The sequence below is a fragment of the Cnephaeus nilssonii genome (assembly GCF_951640355.1).
Source record: "Cnephaeus nilssonii genome assembly, chromosome: 11".
Classification (NCBI taxonomy): domain Eukaryota; kingdom Metazoa; phylum Chordata; class Mammalia; order Chiroptera; family Vespertilionidae; genus Cnephaeus; species Cnephaeus nilssonii.
The window spans coordinates 6,940,671-6,967,665 of record NC_137082.1 but is presented as its reverse complement, the minus strand read 5'-3'; the positions used below and the strand labels follow the sequence as shown (position 1 = coordinate 6,967,665).

At 52.0% G+C, this 26,995-nt stretch overlaps 1 protein-coding gene across 3 annotated transcripts in view; it reads left to right on the top strand.

Annotated features, from left to right (window-relative positions):
- CASS4 (Cas scaffold protein family member 4) overlaps nt 1-26,995 on the top strand; it is a 32,855-nt gene continuing 5,860 nt past the window's right edge. For 2 of the 3 annotated variants that reach the window (XM_079784172.1, XM_079784170.1), the window contains exons 1-6: nt 1-97; nt 709-858; nt 19,095-19,523; nt 23,405-23,494; nt 24,438-24,518; nt 25,380-26,687. In XM_079784172.1, the coding sequence (XP_079640298.1) occupies nt 823-858; nt 19,095-19,523; nt 23,405-23,494; nt 24,438-24,518; nt 25,380-26,687 (1,944 nt within the window). In that variant the 5' untranslated portion in view covers nt 1-97; nt 709-822. Of the gene's footprint in view, nt 98-659; nt 859-19,094; nt 19,524-23,404; nt 23,495-24,437; nt 24,519-25,379; nt 26,688-26,995 lie in introns of all 3 variants that reach the window. The other variant, XM_079784171.1, reaches the window with a different exon arrangement.

Below are 26,995 nucleotides of genomic sequence, written 5' to 3'. Positions count from 1 at the left end.
GGACTACACACTGGACAAGCAGCCCACAAGCCAGTGAGTGCTGTCATCATAGGAAGGGAGCAGAGAGACGGCTCGTTGGAGGTGGAAGGATGGGTTGGTGAGACTTAAGAGACAATATAATTCTATTGCTATGGGCTCAGCATAGCCAGGTGCAGTCAGCACCCAGGAAATGTGGCCATCGAGTGTTGGGTGCAGAGACCAGGAGGTGGGCACGGGGTCAGGGCAGGGAGAAGCGGGGCGCTGAGTGGGGCGGGCAGCGGGGACAAGGTCCTTTAGGGCAGTCCCCTGGCTTGTTTTCTCCTGGCCGTCACAGGAGTGTTGGGGGCAGGGAGGAGGAACACTGACCGCTCTCAGAAAGTTGGGCTCGTGGCCTCTAATCTCAGAAAGAGCTTGGTCTGCTTGATGTGGGCTGATCCACGGTGTCCGCGGGATGAGAATGCTGTGCGCTCATACTCTGAGCTTTTCAAAGTAGGAACTTCCACCTACAAAGCAGAAGAGTGTTGGTGGGTTTTTTTCTTTTGTGGTTTCGCACAGCAAATGTATGACAATCTCTACTTATAAGCGAAGTGAGACGTCCAGGCACTGAGGACCGAGTGTGGCCAGGATTTCTGGTCCCCCCTCCGGTACCCCTTTCATCTTACTCTTAGCCTGCTTTCCAGAAAGCGAGCCTGCTGGGAGAGTCTTCTTGACAATTTCCCGTGCTGTCAGCTCCACAGAATTCCGTTTCTGAGAACCTGCCCGGAGCATGCAGTGACATTGCGTAACCCGCCTCCGGAGCGGGCCGTATTAGCCGGGGCGCTCAGAGCGGCTGTTTCACCCGACATGAGAGGAGCGAGCGGCATGGATGGGGCGCCCAAGGTGAGTGATGGGGGCCTTCTGAACGGGCAGGGGGCAAACAACCGGCAGCGACCGGTGTTTGTTCTGAGTTCTTAATGAAACCAAAGAGTGTGCTAGTGGCAGTAAGTTTGCGGTGGGAAGGTTTCGTGTCGGTTTAAGTGTGGAAAGTGCTTCAAGCTTCTTACCAATTTGACTCGGATGAAAAGTACTTTCTAGCAGAAACCAGCTTCTGGGGTTGATAACACAGTCTATCCCTTTGTGTCCATTCACCCTCTAACAAACTTCTTGAGCAAGTGAGACCCCAGCTCACCCCGACCTCTCCTTTCTCTGGACCCCGAGCACACTCAGTGTCACTCCCAAGTGTCCTGAGGATCCTGCGCTCCTGCCCCAGACCTGGACAGTCACTGGGTGCTCCCCCGCTACCTTCACGTTAACTTTGGTATTGATGTGTGTGAGCCGAGCTCCAGGCTGGGACTTGAATCAAAAAAGAGTCACTATTTCAGGAGTAGAACTGGCTACAAAAAAATAAACTTGCTCAGACACAAGGAAAGTGAAGCTCAAGGGTTACTTTGCTACACCTTTAAAAATTATAAGTAGAACAGGAAAATAAGGAAATGGAACACTAAGTGGGGAGTCTTCTTATATGAATTAAATATATGTTACTTATTATTCTAATAACCAGGTGTCATTAGTGGAATGTATAGCTGAGTAACACATGATATCCTCTCTTATGTAGGTCCTGTGTAAATATCTTAGCTAGAATATTGTACACAACTATTTTCTTTGAAAATATTTTAACCATTGGGAAAATGGGGAAAATAATAATTTGGTAAACCCCTGCGTATCCTTTATCGAGATTTACCGATTCCAGCACTTAGTTTATACTAAAGGCCCAGTGCACGAAATTCGTGCATGGGTAGGGTCCCTAGCAGCTACTGGCTTCCAGTCGGGGCCTCCCTTCCCCGACTGCTGGCTGCCAGCCATGCCACCCTCTGGTGGTCAGTGCATGTCATAGCAAGCGAGCAATCGAACTCTGGGTTGGTCGGTCGAACTCCCGAGGGGACACTTGCATGTTAGGCTTTTATATATATAGATGTTTAGATACTGGCACACACTGTCATTGTCAACCATTTGAAAGCAAGTTGCACATATAATGACACTTCCCCACATCTGCTGAAAACAAGGACATTCTCCTACGCAACTCCAATATCAGTGTCACATCCAGGGCAAATTACCATCGAATTAACAATGCCATCCTAACTTTCAGCCCACATTCACATGTTCCAAAAAATACCCTTTCTGGCTTTTTGGCTGTTACTTGTTTGTGTGTTTGTTTTTCCAAGAGCACATGCTATGTTGCTTTTCAGCTCTCTGTCATCCTTAATCAAGAACAACCCACTGCTTTTTATTTTTCTCATAACATCAATTTTTTACTATCCCAGATGTTTTATGATTTAGATTTCTTATGTGCCACCTATTCTGCCTAGCTAATCTCTATAGCACTTGGTAATTTGTAATTAACATGTATGTGTGCATATAACTTATACTTGATGCTCCCAGCATCCCCATAAGGTCCTATTATGAATATTATAGAGACAATAGTAGCTGTCACTTTCTGGCTATCCATCCACCAGGCCTGCTGCACGTTCCATTACATCCTCATATCTTCAGGAAGCAGAGGTGTTATTCTTCACCCCATTTTACAGACGAGGAAAGTAGGGTTCATTCACTTGCCAAGGCCACATGCTAGTGAGTGGAATGCCAGGAGTCAGACCCAGGCAGACTGAACCCAGAACTCAGCTCTTAACCAGCTCACTCTCTCCCCACCCTCAGACCAGCAGCTGGCAAACTTTCCCTAATGGCCCAGATGGTATTTTATGCTTTGTTGGCCACCTACAATCTCTGCTGCATTTTCTTCTTTGTTTTCACAACAAACACTTTAAAAATATAACTCATTCTCCACCCTCAGATCAGTCTTCTGGGTTTGATCGACAGGTTGTAGTGGCCAACCCGTGTCTTTCTTACATGCATGATGTCTCAGCTCATGCCTGCGATTCCGCCCAATGGTGGAGTCTTGATCCTAGTCCAGGGGCATCCTCAGGGAACGGTTTTCTGGGTGCGCCTGCACAACTGTCCAAGCATGGAGAAGATAATATGTTTCTAAAGGCTTTACACAGACACGAGCAGTTACTGAAAAGGGTTGAGCTTCTTGTTTTGCAATGAAAAATGCATGTTAGAGTTCCATTCATTTTAACCATTGACCCACTTCGTTAGTTTTTTCTTTTTAATATGTTTTTTTTATTAATTTAAAGAGAAGAGGGGAGAGGGAGAGATAGAAACATCAGTGATGAGAGAGAATCATTGATTAGCTGCCTCCTGCACATTGACTTGCCAATCCCCCTACTGGGGATTGAGCCCGCAACCCGGGCATGCGCCTTGACCGGGAATCGAACTGTGACCTCCTGGTTTATGGGTCGATGCTCAATCACTGAGCCACACCACCCAGGCCACCTGGTGAGTTTTAATGCCTACCTTGGTCAGTTGCTGTTTGTATGATAACGCAGTGCTTAAAAGGGCCGTCCTGTGGAAGTGATGCCTTGGGCTTTACAGCAACCCTCATATGCATCCCGGGGCAGCCAGATGGCCCTGCTGACCCTGCCTGCACTGCGTGCATCGGATGGTGGCAACGCTGCCCTTTCAGCTGTTCCTGGTGTTGCTGTGCCAACCAACAGTTCCACGTCCACAGAGCTTTCACCTCAGTGTGGAGCAGATTTGTAGAATTGACTTTTATTGTATTTTCCCCTAGTCCTACCTAATAATAGACAAATATGCAAATTGACCGTACCTTTGCTATGCCCGCGATTGGCCAGGAGGCGCGGGGGGGTGGGACTCGGGGTGGCCGGGGTGGCCGATTGGGCCGGTGGGACGCTGAGCTCGCGTCGCCAGCAGCGGCTTGAGCTCAGCGTCTGCGCCATGGCTGTGCTGCGGCACAGAAGGGGCCTCTGGGGCAGCGAGCTCACGTCCCACCGCGGACCATCAAAAGCGGGGGAGCTGGGTGCCTGTCCGCTCAGGCACCAGGCCTTTCAGAAGCCTCCGCCTCCTGAAAGACCTGGTGCACCAGCGATCAAAAGCAAAAGCGTGGGAGCTGGGTGCCTGTCCGCTCAGAAGCCTCCGCCCCACCGGAGGCTTCTGAAAGGCCTGGTGCACCAGCGGACAGGCACCCAGCTCCCCCCCTAAATGTGCATGATTCAATCATGCACTGGGCCTCTAGTTGTCTTATAAAAAACAAGGAAAAAATGGAACAGTAAATGTGATATTAGTGATAAGAAATGCTGGCCTCAAACGGTACGGTTGCAACTAAGATAGGCTTCATTACCCCTGGCAAATGGATAAATCTCACCTGTCACTCACAGGCTTGTTGGACTGTAGGCAGTGGCTTCCATGTTCATTGCCAATGCAGAAATGCTACAAAATTAGGTCTAAAATACGAGGTGAAGGAGTGACTTTATTGTATGGAAGTCCTTGTTTCGGATTTTTGGTCATTTCAAAAGTGACCTATTTTTGTCTGAGTGTGTGTGTGTGTGTGTGTGTGTGTGTGTGTGTTTCCACACACACACCCATTAGAGGTGATCTTGAAAGTAGACATCTTATCTCACTGGGACAAATGTCCAGGACTTGAAGGAGGATGACTGAGGTGTTTCATCTGTGAGGAGGAGCCCTGTCAGGCTCCCCTTGACCTACAGCAGCTCTGAGATGGTAAGCAAAACATTTTAAAGTCAGTCTTTAAAGAAGGGTCCGTGGGACCGTGCGCGGAGAACTAACTCACTGTGGCCCACAGGGCCCTGCATGGAATGCTTCTCTCTCGCCCGCCGTCTTGCCTTCACTCATCAGGATCTGGATTTGTCTCCCCTTTGGAAAGTCAGCTCCATGAGGGATGCTGGGCTTTCCTGGTCAGTGCTGAATCTCTGTGCCTAGAGCAGTGCCTTGCGTCGTTGGGTTGTGTGTGAATGAATGGGAGGTTATAGGAAGTGCAGATGGAGCCCCTTCCGACACAGCCCGTCCAGAGGCAGGAACTTCCTAGTTATTAGTCGCCGTCCATGACTCTCAGCCCTCTGACCCTACCTGGCCCCAGCCTGAACTTCCACTGAGCCTAGATTTCTGAGAAAAGGCCCCTTCCTTCCCCCGTGGCCAGGTGTGGCCTTGGATTTGAGCCTTTGCAATTGAAGTCAAGGTCACGAGGACCTATGGCTTCATCCCTTCATCCACTTCCCAAGGCAGAATATCCCAGGCATAATACCCAGCTTGAAAACACAACTCACTGTCCATTATAGCCATTCCCGCACTCACAGTTATTGGGCTTGGAGGTTTGGGTGATCAACACAGAGCAGACATTCAGTGGGGACATATAAAGTCATTAAAAGATTAAATGGGCACAATGGTTTCAGGTGGTGAAAAATGCCTTAAAGAAAATAAAACAAGGTGATCTGATAGAGGTGATGGACAGAAAAGGGCTTCTCTGGAGACCTGAGTGGTGGGAAAAGGAACAAGTAGAGGGAACAGCACATGCGAAGGCCCTGAGGCAGGAGTGGATTCAGCAGAGTAGAGTAGCCATAACAAGGTCAGTGCCGTTGGAGCAGAGTACACAAGGGGAGGGAGTGGCCAGAAAAGAGGGCTCAGGCAAGCAGGGTCGGCCTTGTAAGAACTCAGAAGTGCATTCTAATTGCAAAGGAAGCCGCTGGTCTATTTAAAGCAGGAGATGACATGGTCTGATTTGTGTTTGTGAGCGCTTACTCAGGCTGCTATGCAACAAGAGGGCTGTGGGCAGGAAAGAGCAGAAGCAGGACGGGGATCAGGAGGCGTGCAGGTGCCTTCCTTGTCCATCATGGATGGTCCCAGGCTGTTCTCAGTGGACATGGAGAGGAACCATCTGCTCTCTCTTTTGAAAAAAATAAAATGTTTGGATTTGAGCCTTTGCAATTGAAGTCAAGGTCACGAGGACCTATGGCTTCATCCCTTCATCCACTTCCCAAGGCAGAATATCCCAGACATAATATCCAGCTGGTCAGGGCATGCGAGCAGAAACAATAGTAAAGGAAGGTGTAAATAGCATGTATTTAACAACATGTGCTAGCTACCTTCAGGCAGTGTTCTTCTTATTTTTTTTTAAAGATATTCTTTATTGATTTCAGAGAGGAAGGGAGAGGGAGAAAGAGATAGAAACATCAATGATGAGAGAGAATCATCAATCAGCTGCCTCCTACACTCCCCACACCGGGGATTGAGCCTGCAACCCGGGCATGTGCCTTTGACTGGAATCAAACCTGGGACCCTTCAGTCCGCAGGCTGATGTTCTACCCACTGAGCCAAGCCAGCTAGGGCCCAGGCACTGATCTTAATGCCACAGAGGACAAAGAAGTCTCACCCTCTCAGCACTTAATAACTTGTCATGAAAGTTAGTGAAGTGTCCCTTACAGCACATTATTCTTCCCCCCATCATAACCTTTACTCTCTCAACACTGTATGTACTCGAGAGCTCACTCTTAAAAAAAAAAAAAGCTAAACAGAGCACCATCCCACCCCAAGAGTTAAGTCTCCTGCAAACTCTTGGAAGGAACATGGCCTCCAGGATCATGGAAACAGGGAAGTGACCACAGAAACGTAGCTGGTCATTTTGGAACCGTGATGACTAAGGGAGGAAATGACCGCGGCCCGGAGAGGAAATAACTGCAGAGGCAAGTGGGAGGCTGCGAATAGAGGCCGCGGCCAGTGATTCGAGGCTCCAGCCCACCCGAGGTGCAGAAAGGGGAAGCGAACATTTTAGGAACCATTTCCAAATGCATTGCTCATGAGCCGCTTGTTTGCTGGATGGAAGAGGCGGTAGGTACACACGGGTCAGAGTCCGGGGTGTCCTCCGGGCCTGGGGCCTCTGCCTGGAGGCTCGCAGGCTCTTAGCACTCCTCCGCGCAGCCCACAGGGACCATGAGGAGTTCCTCAGGGCGCCCGCGGCTCATCCGCAGCTCCCTCCCCCGGCTGTATGTTAGCCAATGTCACCGAGCCCCTCTCTTCACTGTTGCTGCTCCTTAGAGGCGAGAGCAGCTTTTGTTTAACTACTGGCCAGGGACCTGTCTTCCAGGTCAGGTTAGCCATCTGGTGAACAGAAAGTAAGATGTGTCTTGTGCAATGTTCTCTCGGGCTCAGAATTTAAACTCGCCCGGGAAGAGCGCAGGAGTCTGTTACTAGCAGAGTATTTCTAGGTGCTTCTCTCCCGCACCGTGTTCCCAAAGTGAGGGCTCAGCGACTGGAGGCGGCAGGGCCAGTGGCTCACAGATGCTCTCTAACCTCCTGCCGCGTCCCAGGTGAGGCAGGCCAGGCAGATCTGCCGCCCACCACTGACAGGATGAATAAGCCCAGGGAGCTGGAATAAATTCACGCCCACAGAATGGAGCTTAATACCAGGGTGGCCCCTCGCTTGCCTGACACCCCTAAAAATGACCCTGGGGGAGGGGGTGAGTAAGTACCCCGTGGGCCTTCATTCCTTCCTCTACAATTCCTGAAGTGGCTTCAGGTTCCTCCTACCCAATCAGATGGAAAAATCGCACCCGACAGGGACACCCGGGATGACTTCAGGTGCGGTACACAGACAGATAGAACAGTTTTTAAGGTTAGTTATGTATTTTAATTTTTTAAAAATCCTCACCTGAGGATATGCTTCTCTGTTGATTCTAGAGAGAGAGGAAGGGAAAGGGAGAGAGAGACCGAAACATCGAGGTGAGAGACATCTATGTTGCCTCTCGCACGCGCCCCAGTGGGGGATCAAACCTGAAACCTGGGTATGTGTCCTGACTGGGAATCAAACCCACCACCCTTCGGTGCATGGGACGACACTCCAACCCACTGCGCCACCGGCCGGGTGGTCAGTTATATATTCTCATTCGCATTAGAAAAAGCCAGAACAACTCAGCAGACGTGCAATTTCATACAGAACGCTGCTCCGGGGGCATGTGTTGTTTTTATTAGCTTCATTCAATATTTTAAGTTTAAAAGATGTACAGATGGCACATGGATGTAGTTAAAGATGCATGAAGTAGAAGAAACACAGTCTTAGCCCTGGCCAGTTAGGCTCAGTGGATAGAGCGTCGGCCCGCAGACTGAAGGATCCCAATTCCATTGTTGTCAAGGGCATATACCTCGGCTGCAGGCTTGATCCCTGGCCCCGGCCAGGGCGCGTGTAGGAGGCAACCAATCGATGTGTCTCTCTCACATGTATGTTTCTCTTTCTCTGTCTCTCCCCCTCCTTTCTACTCTCTCTAAAAATCAATGGAGACATATCCTCGGCTCAATGAGGATTAACACCAAAAAAAGAAACAAGCTTTCTCCTGGGTGGAGTTGGTATAATTGTTTACGACCAATCCAGGAACGCACAGCACCTCCTATTGTCTCCATGCCTTTCCTCTCCTTTCCCTTCAAAAAAAGACAGAAGGAGGAAAAGGAAATGAGGAAGGAGAAGGGCCTACCTGAGATTATCTTTACTCCCGCGGATGGCTTTCGAGAACGGAGAGAGGAGCGTAAGAAGGGAAACATAGAATGGCGGCAGCTGCGGCTGGATGGGACCCTGGACGCTGCCTCACTTTCAGAGGAGGGAACGGTTACTCGCCCTCCTCCCTCCACGAATTTCTCACAAGCAAAGGCCGAATCCTCAACCACTGGCCGTGCTTGCTCTCGTGCAACACTGCCTGCAACTCCTCTTTCCAACCGTCTTAAACAGTGACCCAGGCACCTGGCTGCGGGCTGCGAGGCGTGGACCTGGGGGAGGCGGCGGTGGGGAGGCGCTCTGGGATCCTGGGCCCTGCGGGCTGCAGAAGGCCCTTTGGTAGAACATGGGCCACCAGAAGCTTCAATTAATCAAGGCCCGGGCGATCTCTCCTGTGGCGTCATCTCAGCCCTGAGCTTAGATCAAGCGCCTGGCTCCCCCCGTGGCCCCCAGCGCACATTGTCAGGCGTGCAGTGGGGTTAGTGAGCAACCGTCGAATCTCTGAGGCCCTGACAGTGCATTTCCGCAAGATCCCCATGAACAGGGTGTGTTCATTCCTACAAGTTGGTCTGGTCAAGGCCCAAACCTGCTGGAAAACCGCAGTAGTGAGGCATGAGGGAAGGGCACGGCTCATTGCCAGTGGGCGGCTTGGGAATTTTTCTGGCCACAGCCTCTTCCTCAAAGTTTCGAGAGTGGGCAGCGCTTCCTGTGGCTGCGGAAGTCCCTCAGTGCGGGGCCTTTTCACCGGAACCACCAGCACGAATCCCAGTGGGGGAGAAACCAGTTAAGGGTTGTGCTTGTTCGCGGAATCCAGGGTCACTCGTAGAGGTGTTTACATTTTTCTTTTTCCCTCGGATCGCATCTCATTTCCAGGTTCTCCAGGTTGTTCACTTCTTTGTCCCCAGTGCCTGTAGATAAATTCGCCTCAGTGGCCATTTGCATCCGGATGGAGGGGAGGGGGCCGTGGGGAACGTCCAGGGAGTGTGTGATGAACCCACCCCATCCCTCCCCGTGGCCGCTGGCTTCCGCCCAGATGGCCCGTAAGGACAGCTGCGGGAGATCACACTTGGGCACAAGTGTTTTAGCCCCTGGGCCTCTCGGCGTTCCTTGGAGCACAGCTACCTCAGAAGGTGCCCCTTCCAGAGCGATTTCCGCCGGAGTTGCCCAGGCTGTGGGACAATCACCTTTACGAATAACTTCTTTGAAGGATGAAGGTGAATGTGAGTATCTGAGTTTCTCTCCTCTGGCACCCACTTCCTGCTTGGGCCTCCGAGTTAGCCGTGGGAAGGAGTCCATTACTTGGTATTTCTTGATTTTTCCCCCTTAAGTTTAGGGAAGTAGTAGGTTAAGATGTTTCCCAAATTATTTCACACCAGTGGCAATAATTGAAAGTTGTTTGTGTTCCAGGTTTTGAAACAAAAAAGAGAGAATTTATATCATGTTTAAAAGGTTATATTCTACTCAGTTGAGTTTTTCTTTTTTAGCTTAAATGTTACTTTACGTATAAAAGTAATCGGGGAAAGGGCATTTCAGCTCAGTGACCGGATCATTGCCTGCACACTCTGGAGCCTCTCGTTCTAAAATGTTTCAACTTTTCCCAAAGGAGAGCTCGGCCTCCCAGCCTCTCTGGCAAGTCAGGGTCCGCCGCAAAGGCCACAGCCGCTTTCTCTCAGCGTCTCGCGCGTAAATCTCGGCTCAATTGTTTCAAAACGGCTCCAAGGGAAGCAGCTCTTCTTAGGTTGGAAGACGATACAAGAAGTTACTTAGCTCTCACCTCATTATAAAAGCTGTGAGAATGAAGTGCAGATGTGGGGCGGGGAACTGAGGAGGGGAGGCCTGTCAGGCCACAGCCCTGCACACGGATTCCCTCTGCCCATCCGCCTGACACGCTTGAGGGAAGCCACTTAATAGACTTGCAAACCTCAGGGCCAGTTCGGACAGCGAGACACACCAGGCCGCTGTCTGAAGAGACCCGGCTCCTGTCGCGTGTGGAATTCTACTTTTAAACGTTGCCAGGGAGAGCTGCAGTTCACAGGGGAAAACAAGGTCAGGTCACCGCTTCTTTCTTGGACAACTGTGTCAGAGGGAGCCGGGTACCCAGGAGGGAAGGAAGGGGGAGGAGCAAAGGGAAGACCGTGAGATGGAGGGAAAGAGAAGACGAGTGATAGACGAGGCGAGAAGGGAGAGGAGGTGGCGGTCGTGTGGTGTTGCCATCTCACCTGCAGACCTCACAACACACCCACGTGCAAGGAAAGGAGCAACGGGTCACGCCCACTGCCTCCCCCCATGTCACGTGTGTGCGACACACGCGCCTGATTTCCCATGTTGGCAGCATGTCCCCGCAGGGGAGGCCCCCCTGTCTGGTCCGCTGTTTGTGCAGGACCCAAATCACTGGGCCGCTGGCCACAGGGAGGCGGCGTGGTGACGGGAAGGGCAGCCCAGCGCGCCTCCTGTTGGCCTGGACCTTCATCGACGTCCGGCTCCTGTGGCTCCCAGCGCGCCTGCAGGGAGCCCGGCTGAATGGCCCTCCACGGGCCCTGGCCGCCTGCTCTGTGTGCCTCAGGCGGGCCTGCTCTGCAGGAGCGGGGGAGGGGAGCACACGAGGTCAGCAGCTTCCGAAAAGCCCGCGAGCATTTCTCAGCATCTCCCGTGGCGGGGTTGGCGCAGGCCTCTGACAGCGGGGCCAGGGGGGCTGTGTCCACGGTGCGAGTGGCCCTGAAGTTCAGGAGGGGTTTCCCAGATGCGAGATGCCTCTGGGTGCCAAGTGCTCTCGGCCAAGGTTAAGACTGGCCGGGAATTCGGGTTCCCGCCTATGGAGTCTGGGCGTGGATTGGGCACAAGCGGCAGTGACCCCTCAGAGCTTCAGGTCACCAACGCGGAAGCCGTGTTCGTCGGAAGCCGTGTTCGTCCAACAGGAAAGCATCCTTACTTAAAACTAGATTTTTACATTGAAAAAACAAAGCACGTGCACATGGTTTACACAATTTCAACGGTACCAGTGAACTCAGACCGAGAGCATGTTTTTCTTTAATCCCAAATCTCTAGTGTCCTGGGCTCTGGTTCCCCGGCCAGAGGGGAGAACCAGTGGCTTATGTAAATCTTCCAGAAAGATGCTACATTCATAAAAGCACAAATGAAGGCATACTATACACACAGTTTCTCATCTGGCTTTTCTTTTTAAGTTAATACTCTATTTTTACATTGTTCTAGGTCAGCTCATGAAAACCCTACCTCGTTCTTTTTTCATAGCTGTATAGTATTCCTTTATGCAAATATATCATTATTTACCAGTAATTGCATTTAAGTTATTTCCTGACTTTTTGGTGCAGAATTAAATTCTGGCAAATAAACACACAACTGAACCAGGTGAGCTAACATGTTTTTCGCCGCTTGCCATCCCTCTCTCCAGCGGCACACTTTGGCACACTTTGGCATGCACTCATCCGTTGCCATCTGCGGTGGAGTCTAAGCACTGTGATTTGTAGGCTAAAGGAGCCGACTCTGGGAGTCAGAACGCCCATGTTCCAATCCTGGTTCTGTCCCTGGCTCTCTGAGCAACCTCAGGGTACTTACCTCCTCCCACTGCCCCCTGTGCTAGCTTCCTCATCTCTTAAATAGAATATTAGTATCAGTACCTGCTTCAAGGGATAGTGAATCTCAAGTGAGATGATCAATGCTAATTATCACAATCCCTGACTGAGTTTAAACTGCAAGGCCTCATTATTAGCAAGGCATCGGCTAAACAGTCAGCAACAAACTACCACGGTGCCTGACTCAATATCCATCCAAAAGGCTAGAGAGGAAGTAGTTTCTCTTGGACTAATTTATAGGAAAATAATCTAGCTGACAGAGATGGTAGGTAGCTAAGAAGTCTTCGATGTGTGGGATTTGCAAAGCCCAGATCCTTCCCAGGTCTTTGCTGGGACTCCTTAGTCAGTTTCTACCGCTCTCTCCACTTTCCCCGGGTTACTTCACAGAACACTGCTGCCCTTCAAAATCCTATAGCTACTCTGTCTTCCTTCTCCTTTTGGGGAAATGTGGGTGGGAAAATGGAGGTGGTGAGGGAATTTTTCTTATGTTCTTGGAACTTCTTTTTTTTTTTCTTTTTAAAACATAATGAGCTTTTAGAAAACTAAACATTCACAAGCCAACACATTGCAGCATTCTGTGTGCTTGGATCTTTCCAAGTCTATCCTTGTATTTTCATAACATGAAATGCTCCCAAGCACATTCCGGGGGAGCGGGCTGTCCTCACAGATCATCAAAGCGCTTTCTCGCTTCTGCACTGACTCTGGTGGTCCGAGGCTGGCCCAGCCGCCCTGGAAAGAAAGATACATGGCGATCATAGTTCAGTGATCTCAAAGCAAAAGCTGCCTTGGGGACTTGCGGGGCTCAGGGTTCCCGGGCAGCAGAGGATCTGAACTAGTCACAGTGTGTGCTTTTAAGAACATTGTGATTTATCTATAGCTACTCTCCCGTGGCCCTCCTGGGGGAATGGGGACACTTCTGCTGCCTTCCCCTAAGACGGACGAGAAATTCTTGGAAGTCAGTCATGGAATCTGTGAGAAGGAAGCTAAAATGCCTAACAGACGTTTTCCAAAGGATTTTAATAGAAGGAAAATGTCCGTCTTCTTAACATTGGGGTTCCATGATGTAGAGAGCAGGGGCCCAACAGTCACTTGTGCGCAGGGCCCTCCACTCTCCACGGTCTCTTGTCTGGGGGGCTTGTCATTTACTGCTTCCTGCCGGGAGCTGTGACCGCGTGAGATGACTGACCTTCCCAGGGAAATGATGGCATTTGGCGACGGATGGGAACCATCTGAGGATGTCCATGCTCCTACCCCCTGGCAGCAGCCTTTGATCTGAGGAGTGCAGGGTTGGAAGGGGAGCACTGTGAAAAGAGGGGGCAGCAGGCCTGGGCCCGGGGCTGATCTGACCCCGGGAGGGACAGAGGGAAGCAGCAGGAGAGGACAGACGGAGCCGCGGCCTGGGAGCAGCCTGCAGTCCTGGACACGACCCAGCAGTGGCTGCGGGTGTGCGAGCCACCGCGGAAGACAGAGTAGAGACCCTGTCCCTCTGCTTCCCACTTGTCGGATCCCCCGTGAGTTTCTCCTCCTGTCCCCGGCAGTTATCACCCTGCCCGTCCTGCAAGATCACCTCCAAGGTCACATGCAACTTTCACCACCTCCTCCCAACAGCTGCCCTGAATCAGTCTTCAGCTGAGCCCTGGGCATGGCCCTTCAACTGGGCCCTGGCTCATGACCTCCCCCTGACCCCTGCCCAGCAGCCAGATATAAACAGCAGCCAACACAGAAATCGAGCCCCAGGTTCCTGTGAATATCTCTGCAGCCGCCAGTTCATCTTTCAGTTCCTTTAACTCCCCACCACCCACTTCACACACACACACACACACACACACACACACACACACACTCGCACACACTCACACACACACACACACACTCGCACACACTCACACACACACACACTCACACACACAAACACACACACACACACACACACATACACACTCACACACACTCACACAAACACACACACACTCGCTCACACACATACTTACACACATGCACACACACATGCACACTCACACACAAACACACACTCTCACACATACACATTCACACACACACACTCACACATTCACACATACACACACATACACACACACACACTCACACATTCACACATACACACACATACACACACACACACACACTCTCTCCCTCCCTCCGCCCTTCCGCATTTCCTCTCTCTCCCACCCTTGATCAAATTCCTATTCACCCCCAGTTCCCACTTCCATGGCCCAGTTCCCAGAGAACTCTCCCTAAGCCCTCGTCCATCATCACTTCCCAACTGCACCCACAGTTTCTCATAGCTTCTCGTGTTTTCCTTCATTGCTCTTAAGAGAAGCAGAAGCCCTATACAATTGGGCATCCACTTACGTGCAGATTGTTTTCAGTAAATAATGTACCTGTATTTTCTCAAAAACAGTTCCCTTTCCGCAGCTTACTTTGTTATAAGAACACTATATAATATACACAATATAAAAAATATGTGCTCATTGTGCTAGCAGGATCGCTTCTTCTGCTCAACAGTAGGCTATTAGTAGTTAAGTTTTGGGGGAGTTAAAAGTTATGTGTGGAATTTTAACTGTGGGGGTCGGCATCCTGACCCCTGCATTGTTCAAGGATGAACTGTATCTACAGCATTTCTGCTTTGCCAGCGTATTTAGTTTTTATTGGAGTGAGTGTCCGCCACTGGAATGGGCATTGGTGTGAGATCAGGAACTGTTTTGTTCACCACGATGTCTCCAGCACAACAGTGGGTACAGAATACATGCTCAGTACAATCTTGATGAATGAATGGATGGATGGATGAATGGATCCCAGGATTCTCCAAGTATAGCTCATTACTCCCAGAGCTTATTGCTGATTCAGCAGAGATGAGCACATTGCATCTGGCAGATGTGTGAAGGCCTCCCCGGGGAGGTGAGCATCCCCATGAGAACAGGGAACCTCTCCTTTGCCTTTCTTTCCCTAAGCTCCCTCCCCTTCTCCTTACAAGTGTTTATTCATTTTCCTTTCTCCTCTCCCAGCTGTTGTATGAAGTGGGCATTTGGAGGAAATGCCCTTTTTGGGGAAATTGGTTAAGAAGGTTTCTTCCATGGTACCCAGAATCTAACTAGCTGTGTGTCCACAGGGAATCCTACATAATAAAATGGTAATATGTAAATTACCATCACTCCGCTACGCCCACGATTGGGCCAGCAGGAGGCGCAGGGGGCGGGACTCAGGGTGGCCGGGGTAGCTGATTGGGCCAGCAGGACGCTGAGCTCGCGGCGCCAGTGGCGCCGCGAGCTCAGCGTCTGTGTCATGGCTGCCCCGGAGGCTTTCGGAAGGCCTGGGGCACCGGCGGACAGACAGACAGCCGGCTCCCCCGCGATCAAAAGCCAAAGCGGGGGAGCTGTCTGTCTGTCTGCGCCGGCGCAAGGCCTTTCGAAAGCCTCCGCCGCGCCGGAGGCTTTCGGAAGGCCTGGGGCACCGGCGGACAGACAGACAGCCGGCTCCCCCGCGATCAAAAGCCAAAGCGGGGGAGCTGTCTGTCTGTCTGCGCCGGCGCAAGGCCTTTCGAAAGCCTCCGCAGCGCGGGAGGCTTTCGGAAGGCCTGGGGCACCGGCGGACAGACAGCCAGCTGGTGCACCAGGTGCATGATTAAATCATGCACTGGGCCTCTAGTCCTATATAATAAAAGCCTAATATGCTAAGTGTCCGGTAGGTCGTCCATTCAACCAACCAAAGCATAATATGCTAATGATATGCTAAGGCCGCTCAACCAATTGCTATGACATGCACTGGCCACCAGGGGGCAGATGCTTGACCAATAGATTAGCTTGCTGCTGGTGTCCGGCGGATTGGGACTGAGCGAGATGGGTGGACACACCCTGGAGCCCTCTCACAGTCCCTCCCCAGCTGGCCAACCTCCCACATCCCTCCCCGCCCCAATCACGCAATGATGGGGTCCCTTGGCCTGGCCTGCACCCTCTGGCAATCTGGGACCCCTTGGGGGATGTCAGAAAGCCAGTTTCAGCCCAATCCCGCAGGCCAGGCCAAGGTACCCCACTGGTGCATGATCAGGGTCAGGGATGTAAACAAATTCATGCACCAGGCATCTAGTAAGAATATAAATATATATCATTTTTCATCTCAAATATTTATACAAATGTTTCCAAATTAACACCTTATTGAAAAATACCTTGTGAGTGGCCTCAGTGACAATTGCAATTGTTAGGAGGTTCCTTTGCCGAGGTTTGTCGATTGCGTCCATGTGTTACCCATACGGAGGTTAGCGCGGTGCCGGGGGCACAGGCGCACAATGAACGTTCGCTGTTCTTTTCTTGTTCGTCCCGCACTGCTGGTCTAGAGAATTACCAGCTCCCAGTCCCGTGAGGATGGGGAGGAGGCGTGCAGCCCTGTGGTGGTCAGGGATGGCCTCTGCAGGAGGCGACTCCTGAGCTGAGATCCGGAGGAGGAGGAGCTAGTCATGCACAGATCTGAAAGAAATAGTTCTAGGCAGAAAGAGCAGCAGGAACGAAGGTCCTGGGGTGGACACAAGCTTACCACTGTGTCTGGGCAAAGGAAGAAAGCAGTGTGGCTGGGTAACAGGAGTAGAGGGCCAGGCAGGGCGGTCAGGTGGGGAGTTTAGGTTTTGTTCTAAGCAATTGAGGTTTTAAAACAAGAGGTCAACCGCTGTTATATATGTGTATAAAGTATCATCCTGGCTGGTGTCTGGAGCATGGATTATCAGGGGAAGGATGCAGTAATGTATGTGAGGAGAGCAGAGTCCAAGTAACCTTGGACAAGTCATTTGATCCTCAGTTTCCTCATCTGTAAAATGGAGCTAAGAAAACCTACCTCTGAGGCTTCTGAGGATTAACAGGTATAACGACTTCCGTGCACCCAACACAAAATAGGTCCCCACTCAATCGAATCCACTGTTATCTTCTCTTTCTAGGTAACACCTCAGGACTTCTCACACGTGTTTAATTCTTTGCTTTGTAACATAAACTTGGATGGTCTTTGTTATTAAAACTCTGAGACATTCATTGATTGCATGAGGTGTCCAGAGGCAGCCCCTGCCAATTGTAGGAAAATACCATACCAGAAGGAATCACGTTACAGCAACATATTCAGGGTTTTCCTTTGCTGGGAGTTTACGTCCTCAAGGCGTGGGCTGCTGCTCTTATGTCAGCAGGCCGAAGGTGCCAAGTCTACCGTGTCTCCAGAATAAGACTGTCACTGCCTGTCTTAGACAGCTGTGGGTGCCCACGGGGTGGGTGACCCCACAAGCCCATTGTTCTCTGGAAAAGCACCCCTGCCTTTCACAACAGGCAAACCCTCCCGAGCACCTGCGCCTCGCAGCCGCGGCTCCGCCTGAAGGCACACAGACGCCTGCGAGCGCGTCTCAGAGCGTGGGCTGTGATATGTACTCGTGGGAGTTACGTTGACAAGTCGGAAACTGTGTTTTTGTGTTCCCTTTCTTCCCGGTGTGGGCAGTATGTAATTTTCCAAAAGGTAAAACCGCGACTCCCGTGCAAATAGAAAATGAACTCACGTCAAAGATTTTGCTCAACTGATTAACGAGGGAACCAGACAAATGTGCAAACCGGGTCAAAGAGCATCGAGGGCCTGGAAAGGAACTTTAGGATTAGTTGCAGGGCTACGTCCAAATTTGGTTAAAGTCTGACAAGGTAATAAACCATAATCTTCCAGGGTATCTTTTCCTACCGAACACAAAGTATTTTCCTATTTCACTGGAAAAAAATTGTAAAGTAGCATGTAACTTCACTTGTCTTGACCTCTAACCCACCCTCTTGCTACGATTTGAAAGCCGTGTTCCCTCTAAATGCTTCGCCTCTGCTGGAGTCTCCAAGCAGAGCCCCACGCTCCCCTGAAACCTGCTCACGGCACATCCGAGGGACAGGAGCTGAGTGTGGGGATGAGCCAGGCCTGAGGCCCGTCTTCTGGACATCATGGCGGCCATTGTCACTGAAGGCCACCTGGAGGGAGGGCCAAGTGTCACGGAGAGCGTCCTGCTTCCCTCCTCTCCACAGAAATAAGAGCTGTCATCTGGTGCCATGTGTCACTTTCCCTCCAAAGACCTGACTTTGGGGCATCACATGACTCACCCTTATCCACCCATCAACTCACCAGGTAGCCAGCGAGCACCTACTGTGCGCTGGGACCTATATACCCTTTCTCCTGTAATAAACATGCATTGATATCATAGAAGGAATGATTATACTAGTATTAACCCCACAGAAACAAACTACTTTCATTTAATTACAGCACAAAGTTCTAAGGAGAAGGGAGCTTAGCCATCGCTGCTGTAGCAACAAGGTGATTTATTTTTTTTAGGAGTGTGTAGCTTATGGGAAGAACAGATCTCTGAGAATTAGGGAAACAAACTGGATTTGATCCTGACTCACTAACCTGCTGAGTCCTAGTTTCATCATTCATGAATTAATGAACTTTTTTTTTAGCATCTCCCTATGTACCGGCGTCCAGGCTTGACTCTGGGGACAAGAGCAGAAATAAGCAAGATATGGTCCCAGCAGACATGGGACTTCCAGTCCAATCCAGGAGAAAAATAACAAGAACCAGACAAAGAACGATGTAATAATTATGACAGTAACAGGCAGCTTTACTGAGCACTTCCTAAGTACTTGCACTTCAATGAGCTTTATATACATCAGCACATTTAATTCTCACAAGAACACCATAGGGTAAGATAGTTACTATTATTCCCATTCTGCAGACAAGGAAACTGAGGCCCAAAGAGAGTAGCCAATTTGCTCAAGGACACACAGCCAGGAAGTCACTCAGCTATGTAACTGCAAGGGTCATAGTCACCACAAATTAAGTCAGGGCCATGAGGGCATATTAGGGAGTCTGGACCTGGTCTCAGGGTGCAGGTCAGACTTCCCTGAGGATGTGACATGTCACCTGAGACCCCAAGGATGAGTAGGAATGAATGAGGCAAAGAGCAAGGACCAGAGCCTCTGGGGACGAGGGAAGGAGATAAAATAGCAATTGTGAAGGGCTCCAACGTGCCTGACTGAGCGGTATTGGTGCCTGCTGAGCGGTATTGGTGCGGGGTTGATGGCAGTGGTAATAACAATGAATTCTTTCTCCCTTCCCACCCCCAGGCGCTCTTGGCCAGGGCACTTTATAACAACGACCCGGACTGCTCTGATGAGCTGGCTTTCTGCAAAGGAGACATCCTGACCATTCTAGAACAACACGTGCCGGAGAGCGAGGGCTGGTGGAGGTGTTTGCTCCACGGGAGGCAAGGCCTGGCCCCTGCCAACCGCCTCCAAATCCTCTCGGAGGCCCCGGCAGACAGTCCCTGTCCCCCTTTCCTGAGACCCCTGGAGGAAGCTCTCGCCAGCTCCAAGGAGGCCTACCAGGTGCCCACCCTGCTGAGCCCCCCACCTCCAGGCCCCGTATACGAGCCGATGAAGAGCTGGGTGATGGGGCCCCCGCCACACACAGTCCAAGTCTACGAATTCCCTGACCCACCTGCCAGCACCAGCGCCAGAATCGTCTGTGAAAAGATGCCAAGCTTTCCGAAGCAGGTGAGCATATTTCCAAATGAAAGAGGTAGGGCTAGTGATGTGTGACACCCAGGGGCGGGCCCACCCTTCAATCACGGGTGCCCGTCAAAGCAAATGGGCCCAGGGGACCCAGACCGTTGGTGTGATGAGGTGAACTTGGGTTTGGCCCCCACTTAGTGGCCTTCCCACCCTGCGATGCCCCAGCTCTCCAGGCACCCACACCTGGTGGGAAACTGAACGTTTAGTCCAGCTGTGCGCAAAGTGCGGTGGGCATGCGTGGTGGCCTTTTTCACCCAAGGTGGGAACGCTAGGATGGCCAGTGATAAATGGAGGGGTTGGATTTCCATGGGTTCGAAGGCAGGAAATTACACATCAGTTTTAAAATATATATTCCCTTCAACCCAGAAATTTTACTTCCAGAATTGCTACAGAAATCCACAAGGAGGCAAAGATATATCTGGATGGGGAGGCCATGCCACTGTAGCATTATTCGTCATAAGGAAAAACCGAAGCTGCCGAAATGTTTGTTAGCAGGGGATGGTTCATAAATGTGGGCATACTCCTGCAACAAACTAGCATGCAGCTGTGAACAAAAGAGGAAGTAGTTTGTCCTGGCCAGTTGCTCAGTGGTTAGAGCAGCAGCCTGCATACCGAAGGGTCACAGGTTCCATTCCCAGTCAAGGGCACATGCCTGGGTTGCAGGGTTCATCCCCGGCCCTGGTTGGGGGGTGAGGGAGGCAACCAATCAATGTCTCTCTTTCTCTTTCCCCCTCTCTCCCTCCTACTCTCTCTAAAAATCAATGGGAAAATATATCTTTGGGTGAGGATTAACAACAACAACAACAAAAAGATGAAGTAGTTCTCTGAGGTATTTATATAGGGGAACGAAGAACCATTTAAATAAAAACCAAGCAAACTAAAACTAAAATTCTGTGTGTGCGTGCGCGTGTGTGCGTGCTCACACATTGAAAAAAATGCACGCCACCAGTGGTTACCCTTAGGAAGTGGGATTGGCCGCGGAGAAAGTGAAAGAAAGCCTTAAGCAGGGACCTTTATTTTATTCACTCCTATGTCCCTAGCCCAGGACCGTGGCCGGCATAGGTGGGCACCTGTAAATATTTCACCAACTGAGAGATTAGGAAGTTGATGTGTGTTATAGCATAGAGTGTTCATTACACCTGAAATTCTTTTTAAATGGGAGGTTTTTTTAAAGACAAAAGAAGCACCCAGTAAATGCAGAACAGGAAAAAAAAAAGTTAAAGAAGGGAAGGAATGAAAACAAAAAAGGAGAGAGATAATAATGCGCTGTTTCCCCGAGCCCGCGCCTTCATGAGGTGCCGAGAACGCAGAACAGATTTGAAAGGTCTGCAGCCACTGCGGCGCTCCCTGCCAGCGAGCCTTCGCTTTCCGCTCCAGCGACAGTCCGCCTGGCACAGCTTGGGCAGAGGTCGTGACGAGGCCTGTGTCCGGGAACGTCCACTCCCCATGGATGTGCTGGAATGAATCAGGCAGAGAGCAGGGACCAGGCCCAGGAACGTCATGCTTGCGCCACTGGCCTCCCCACTCCAGCTCCCAGCACCATCTGCAAACAGGCAGGTGCTGATTCCCTGAAAGGCTTTGAATGCTCCAGACGTTCTAACCCCCTGGGCTGCCACGCAGAGAAGCAGACAGCTGTCCCACAGAACAGCTGCCCCTCGGGCACCGGCCGCAAACCCCCCAGGAAGCTGGCTGGGCCCTGCAGCAGCCCCTGGGGTGGACCCAGGTCCTCTCCTGGAATAGGAGGGAACGCGGCCTGGACGGGGCCTGGCACGCCCCCCTGCCTCTGAGCAGCTGGCTCGGAGCAGGGCCTCGCGGGTGTTGCCTCAGGGAAAGCACATAATGTAATAATTATGACAGTAACAGGCAGCTTTACTGAGCACTTCCTAAGTACTTGCACTTCAATGAGCTTTATATACATCAACCCATCTAATTCTCACAAGAACACCATAGGGTAAGAAGTTAATTTTTCTTTTCAAAGAGACAAAAGAAAGGGGGAAAATGAAAGCCATTCCCCCCTTCCTAAAAGGAAAACAGCGGGGGATGCCCACAGGTCACCAGGGGTCCCGAACATCCAACATGCTGCCCCGTGAACGTTGGTTGAATGATTGGAGCGACCAGACACAGCACAAGGCTTCCTTCTGTGGCCTTGCACTTCTAGCCTGACACCTGGTGGGACAGGGAGGGTGGGTGTGCTATCTCAACAGGAGAGGGCCAGGGCACGCGCCCTGAGCTTTGTTCTTGACTGCAGAATGTCCGTGGTGAGAGCCCCGGCCCGTGTGGGCGGCAGAAATCAGACAGAAACCACAACTGCCGACGGGGAATTCAGAAACCAGGGGCTCCTCGCCAGGCCTCTTGAGGTGGACCCCGTAAACCCCCGGGGAACTTTTCTACCTTTCATTCCCGCTGAGGTTCCCTCCGTGGCTGCCTGTCCACCACCACCGCCCTCTTGTTATTGCCTCTGTGCTGGGGGGTCTTGGAGAGCCCGTGCGGGGCTCGGGATCAGGAGTCCTGGTTGACCTGCCCACCTGGGCCATCCCCGCTTCTCTCTCTTCCTCTGTGTCACGGGAGCCGCGGACCGATCATTTCTAAGCTCACGTCCAGTTGCACTGTTTGGTGATTCTAAGTAATTTTGCTGCTGCTTCTACACAAGAAGGAAGGAACAGAAGACAAGGGACAGATAACCGGTTAGGCGTCCTCCCACCCGCAGAGCAGCCCACATCTCCCGCTTGTGTAATCGGCGGTTAGCCCTGCATCGGAGGCCGCCCAGGAACCCGCCCTCAGCAGAAGCGGTCGGTCGTTGCTAGAACGAGGCAGCCCGCGAGGCCAGGAGGCCCATCTCGCAGACTCCCCTCATTCCTGGTCAACTACCTCCAGATGAAGGCTGGCCCAAAACGAGCAACATGGTGGAGACATGTCACTTCTCTCTCGTCGGCCCAACAGAGGAACTGCCTGTCAGCATCAGGCGTCTCGCTGGCTGGAAGGGACCTCTGTGGACCCTGAGGTTGGAACAGCCCTTCGTTTTGCAAATGAGGACACTGACTCCTAGGGAGGGAAAGGGCAGGTGGACACTGAGATTGAAGCGTCCTGTTGGTCTGCATGTCTGTCTGCGTCCCTACTGCCAGCACCCAGGACCAGACCCCACACACCCTCGGCCTGCATTTGCCTGACTCTGTGGCAACACTGCCTACTCTTCGCATTCATTTCTTTAAATTGAAGTTTAACCTACAAATCCTAAAGGTACAGCTCAGTTACTAGGATTCAGATCAAGAAACAGAACAAAACTAAAAGCAAAACAGAAAAGTAAGAGAACAGAGCCCCTCACACCTTCTCCTGGTCACTTCCCCCTGGGAAACCGCCGTCTTGAGCTTTGTTTTACTTTTAATTCCAACTTCCTGAACACAGTACACTGGCCTGACTTTTCAGAATCGCCAAAGGAAGAACATACCCGATTCTGGTTTAAACTCAGAGAAGGGGATCTTGTGTTTCAAGTGAAAGGGTCAGATCTCCTGAGGAAATTGCTCTCCGACCCACTAGTTCCTGGAGTTCCCTCCTAAGCCTTTCGAAACCATGCTTCTCAGATACGTTCCTTAACTGATCGCCATCTCGAACCCACGTGTTCCAAGAAACACTGGGCATTGCTGAGCTGGCTCCCTCCCGCCCGAAAGCCCCTCTGCTCCCGCGGGTGATGCTGCAGCTCCTGCGACCACAGTCAGCGGCATAAACACAAGGGGCTGGGGTCCCAGGGGAGTAGCCGTCAGCAGAACCGCCCTGGACAGCTGGGAGGTGGGGGGGGGGGGGGGGAGCATAGTGTGTTGGAGTACTCGGGGTGACCTTTCCTTTCCCTGGTTCTTTTTCTCCCCAAGGCCGTCGTCCCGATTCCCAGACCGGCCCAGGCCTCGTTGCTCGCTCTGTACGATGTGCCCGCCCAGAGCCGCGGCCCCTCTGCCTTGAAGGTGAGCCTTGACCCCGGCCCTGCTCCCCCAGGGGCCTCTCAGTATCACAGGGATGACCTCTGGAGTGTCTGCCTGCTCCTGGCTGCAAAGGGCCTGGCACCACTCAGAATCCAGCTTCCGCCAGGGAGCCAGACCTGCTCAGAACATTATGACCAAATGCTGAACATCTTTAAATGCTTCTCATTTGTAATAGACACTTATATCTATGCACACACACTTATATGTGCATATACATATGCGCATTTTAAGAATAATATTTTGAAAGATATACAGGGTGGGGCAAAAGTAGGTTTACAGTTGTGAGTACACAAAAGAGTTTGTCCTTGTATTATTATTTATTTATTATTTTATTATTTTCCATATGAACAACTTTTTTAAAAATATATGTTTTTATTGATTTCTGAGAGAGGGAGAGAGAGAGAAACATCAGTGATGAGAGAAAAAAAATTCACTGGCTGCCTCCTGCACACCTCACACTGGGGATTGAGCCCACAACCCGGGCACGTGCCCTGACCAGGAATCTAACTGTGACCTGGTTCATAGGTCGATGCTCAACCACTGAGCTATACTGGCCGGGCTGTAAGCCTACTTTTGCCCCACTCTGCACATCAGAGTATTAACATCATCATTGGTTATATTAGCATTGATTACCTCTCGGGGATAAAATTTTAGATGCTTTTTAAAAACTTACTTGTTTGTAACTGGCACGTCAGATTTGTAAGGCATGCCTCCTGTAAGCAGAGGACAAGTTCACTCACTTCTCAGCCCATCCGAGCTCCTGGGCTGCGGCACGTAAACCCCAGCACCGAGCTCCGTGGCCCACGCCCCACGTCCTCAGCGGTTTGTGTTTGCGTTGGGAAGAAGCACTGGCGTGGGAGAGCTGGGATGGCTTAGCCTTCAGGAAGGAAAAACCCACGTGGTCCTGCTTTGTGGTCTTTCCCAGGAGCCGGGGAAGCAGCAGTTATATGACATCCCCGCCAGCCCCAGAAAGGCAGAACGCGGTCCCCCGGCCGGCCAACCCAGCGTAAGTATGACCGGTGCTGAGACCCGGTGCATCAGACCTGCAGAGCCGCCGGGACATGCGTTAACTTGGTCAAGGTGGGCGATGCCAGCTCCTCGTGGCAGACCTCATTTCTCGGAGCCCCTCGCTGCAGTGTCCGCGAGCAGGGCGGCTGTGTGCCTGGGATCAGTCCTCTCACCTCTGCAGCCTCTGCTTCCATTACAGACCCCTGGCGAGCATGGCGACCCCTGGGAGGGACCCAGCGCAGTGCTGGACAGAGTAGGCGCTCAGCCTACCTTAGGGAAATGCTTCTTGTTATCTTAGGCCTCAGAGGCGTGCTGTGTTTAAGTGGGTTTTTATTTGTACGTCAGGGAAACGCCTTAACCTGAGATCTGTGTCATCCCTGTTGATCCTGGATCCTGTCACATGTCTGCAATCGATATGTGCACGCCCAAGGTGATCAGGGAAGGCCTTACAGGAGGGCTGGCATCTGAGCAGTGTCGTGAGGGATGCATAGATGGAAAAGAAAGGGATGGGAGGCGTTTAGAGCAGGGGCACAGTTTGGGCAAAAGTAAATATCTCGGTACAAAGTGACCATCCTGGGTCCAGGGAAAGGTAAACCGCCTTGTCGCTGGACCTACAGGGAGGTGGGGGCAGGTGAGGGGGGTGTGATGGCAGCGGGAAGAGAGGCTCTAAGGGGAGGAGCCAGGCTGCGAAGGGCCTGGAGAGACAATGGCGGGGGGAGCCTCTGCAGAAGCTTGAGCGGGAATGGCCATCAGCACGGTGCCGGCCGCCAGGGCCTCGGTCGCAGGCACATGTAAAAGTGAGGGGCTATGCCTCTTTTCGCTGCTACTAACCTGCGTGACTTTGCGTGGTTCTCCACAGAGGCAGAGTGCTCCCGTGACAGCAACCGTTCCCTTAAGGAGAGCCTGCTACAAAACACTGCCCAACCCCCAGAAATCAGAGTGGATTTATGACACTCCAGTGTCTGCAGCAAAAGCTGATGTGAGAAACGTCTGTGTTACCAGCTTTGTGGAAGAATCGGGGTCCCATGCCCTCCCCAGGTCCATGTCCAGTTTCCACAGTCCTCCGAGCAGCAGAGCGCGGTCCCTCGCGCCACTCCTGCGTGGAAATGTGCCCGTGCGGAACCCCGGCCTTCCAGGAGTCCCCGCCTGCCCCGGGCCAGCGCCGGGGGACGCCTGCCCTTCCGATGGCGGTGTCAGCTACAAGGTCCCTACGAGCTTTCTGGTTCCCCGAGTGGAGCAGCAGAACACCAAGCCCAACATCTATGACGTCCCTATCGCTGTGCCCAGTGCCCCTCGGGCTGGAAAAGAGCCAGGGGACGCCGACGGGGCTTCAGAGGAGACCTCGGACCCTCACTGCACATGGCTCTCCAGACAGGCCACGTGGCCTGCCCCTGAGCCCGACGGATTGTCTGTGAACAGCTCTGACAGCAGGGCCAGCGTCACGTCTTCCTGCTCCTCCACGTCCACCGACTCCTCCTGCAGCTCCTCCTCCGAGGAGTCGGCGAAGGAGCTCTCCTTGGACCTGGCCTTGGCCAAGGGGACGGCGACGGCTCTCCAGCAGAAGGTGGCCAGCTCGGTCGCCAGCCTGATGCTCTTCGTAAGCAGGAAGTGGAGGCTCAGAGACTCCCTGGAGGCCAACATCGTCGCAATCCGCAGGGCCGCCGACCTCATCGAAGAGTCCCTGAGAGAGTTTCTGGATTTCGCCCGCGGAGTCTGCGGGGCCGCCTGTAACCTCCCCAGCAGTAGCCTTCAGGACAGAATTAGGGATCAGCTGCAGACGATCTCGAACTCCTACCACATCCTGCTGGAAACCAAGGAGAGCCTGGAGGGCTGCAACTGGTCCCTGGACGTCCTTGTGACAGACAAAGCCCAGAGCAGCCTGGATGACCTGGAGAGGTTTGTCATGGTGGCGCGGATGGTTCCGGAAGACATCAAGAGGTTTACCTCCATCATCATTGCCAATGGGAGGCTCCTCTTCAAGGAGAACTGTGAGAAGGAAGAGACCCCGCCGTGGGCGCCCAAGGCAGAATTCAAGCTTGCAGAAGGCACCCAGCTTCCCCGGAGGGAAATGGATTCCCACCAGCGGAGTGCAGCGTGTCCGCAGCAGAGGGAGCGTGGGCCCTGCCCCGGGCTGCTCGGGAAAAGCTGGGCCGGTGTCTGTGAAAAGGTGAGTCGGGGTTCTGAGTGGTGTAGCCTGAAGGGCTCTCCATGCGTACCTGGCGTGGTCACCGTTAAGTCAGGTGCTGAGAGCCTTCCAGTGGCTGGATAGGCTTTGGGAGACAAAATTCCTGAAAGTAAAATTCTAGATGAAATCTTAGAAAGAAGTCAACTATAAATATTTCTCTCTTCTCTGCGTCCACTGCGGCTAGAGAGCGGTCCGGTTCCTGAGTAGGGGCGACGGGGGATTGAGGAAATGAAAGAGACAGTAGGGAAAGCTGGGACTGGGTGGGACCACTGTCCTCTGATGGAGAGACA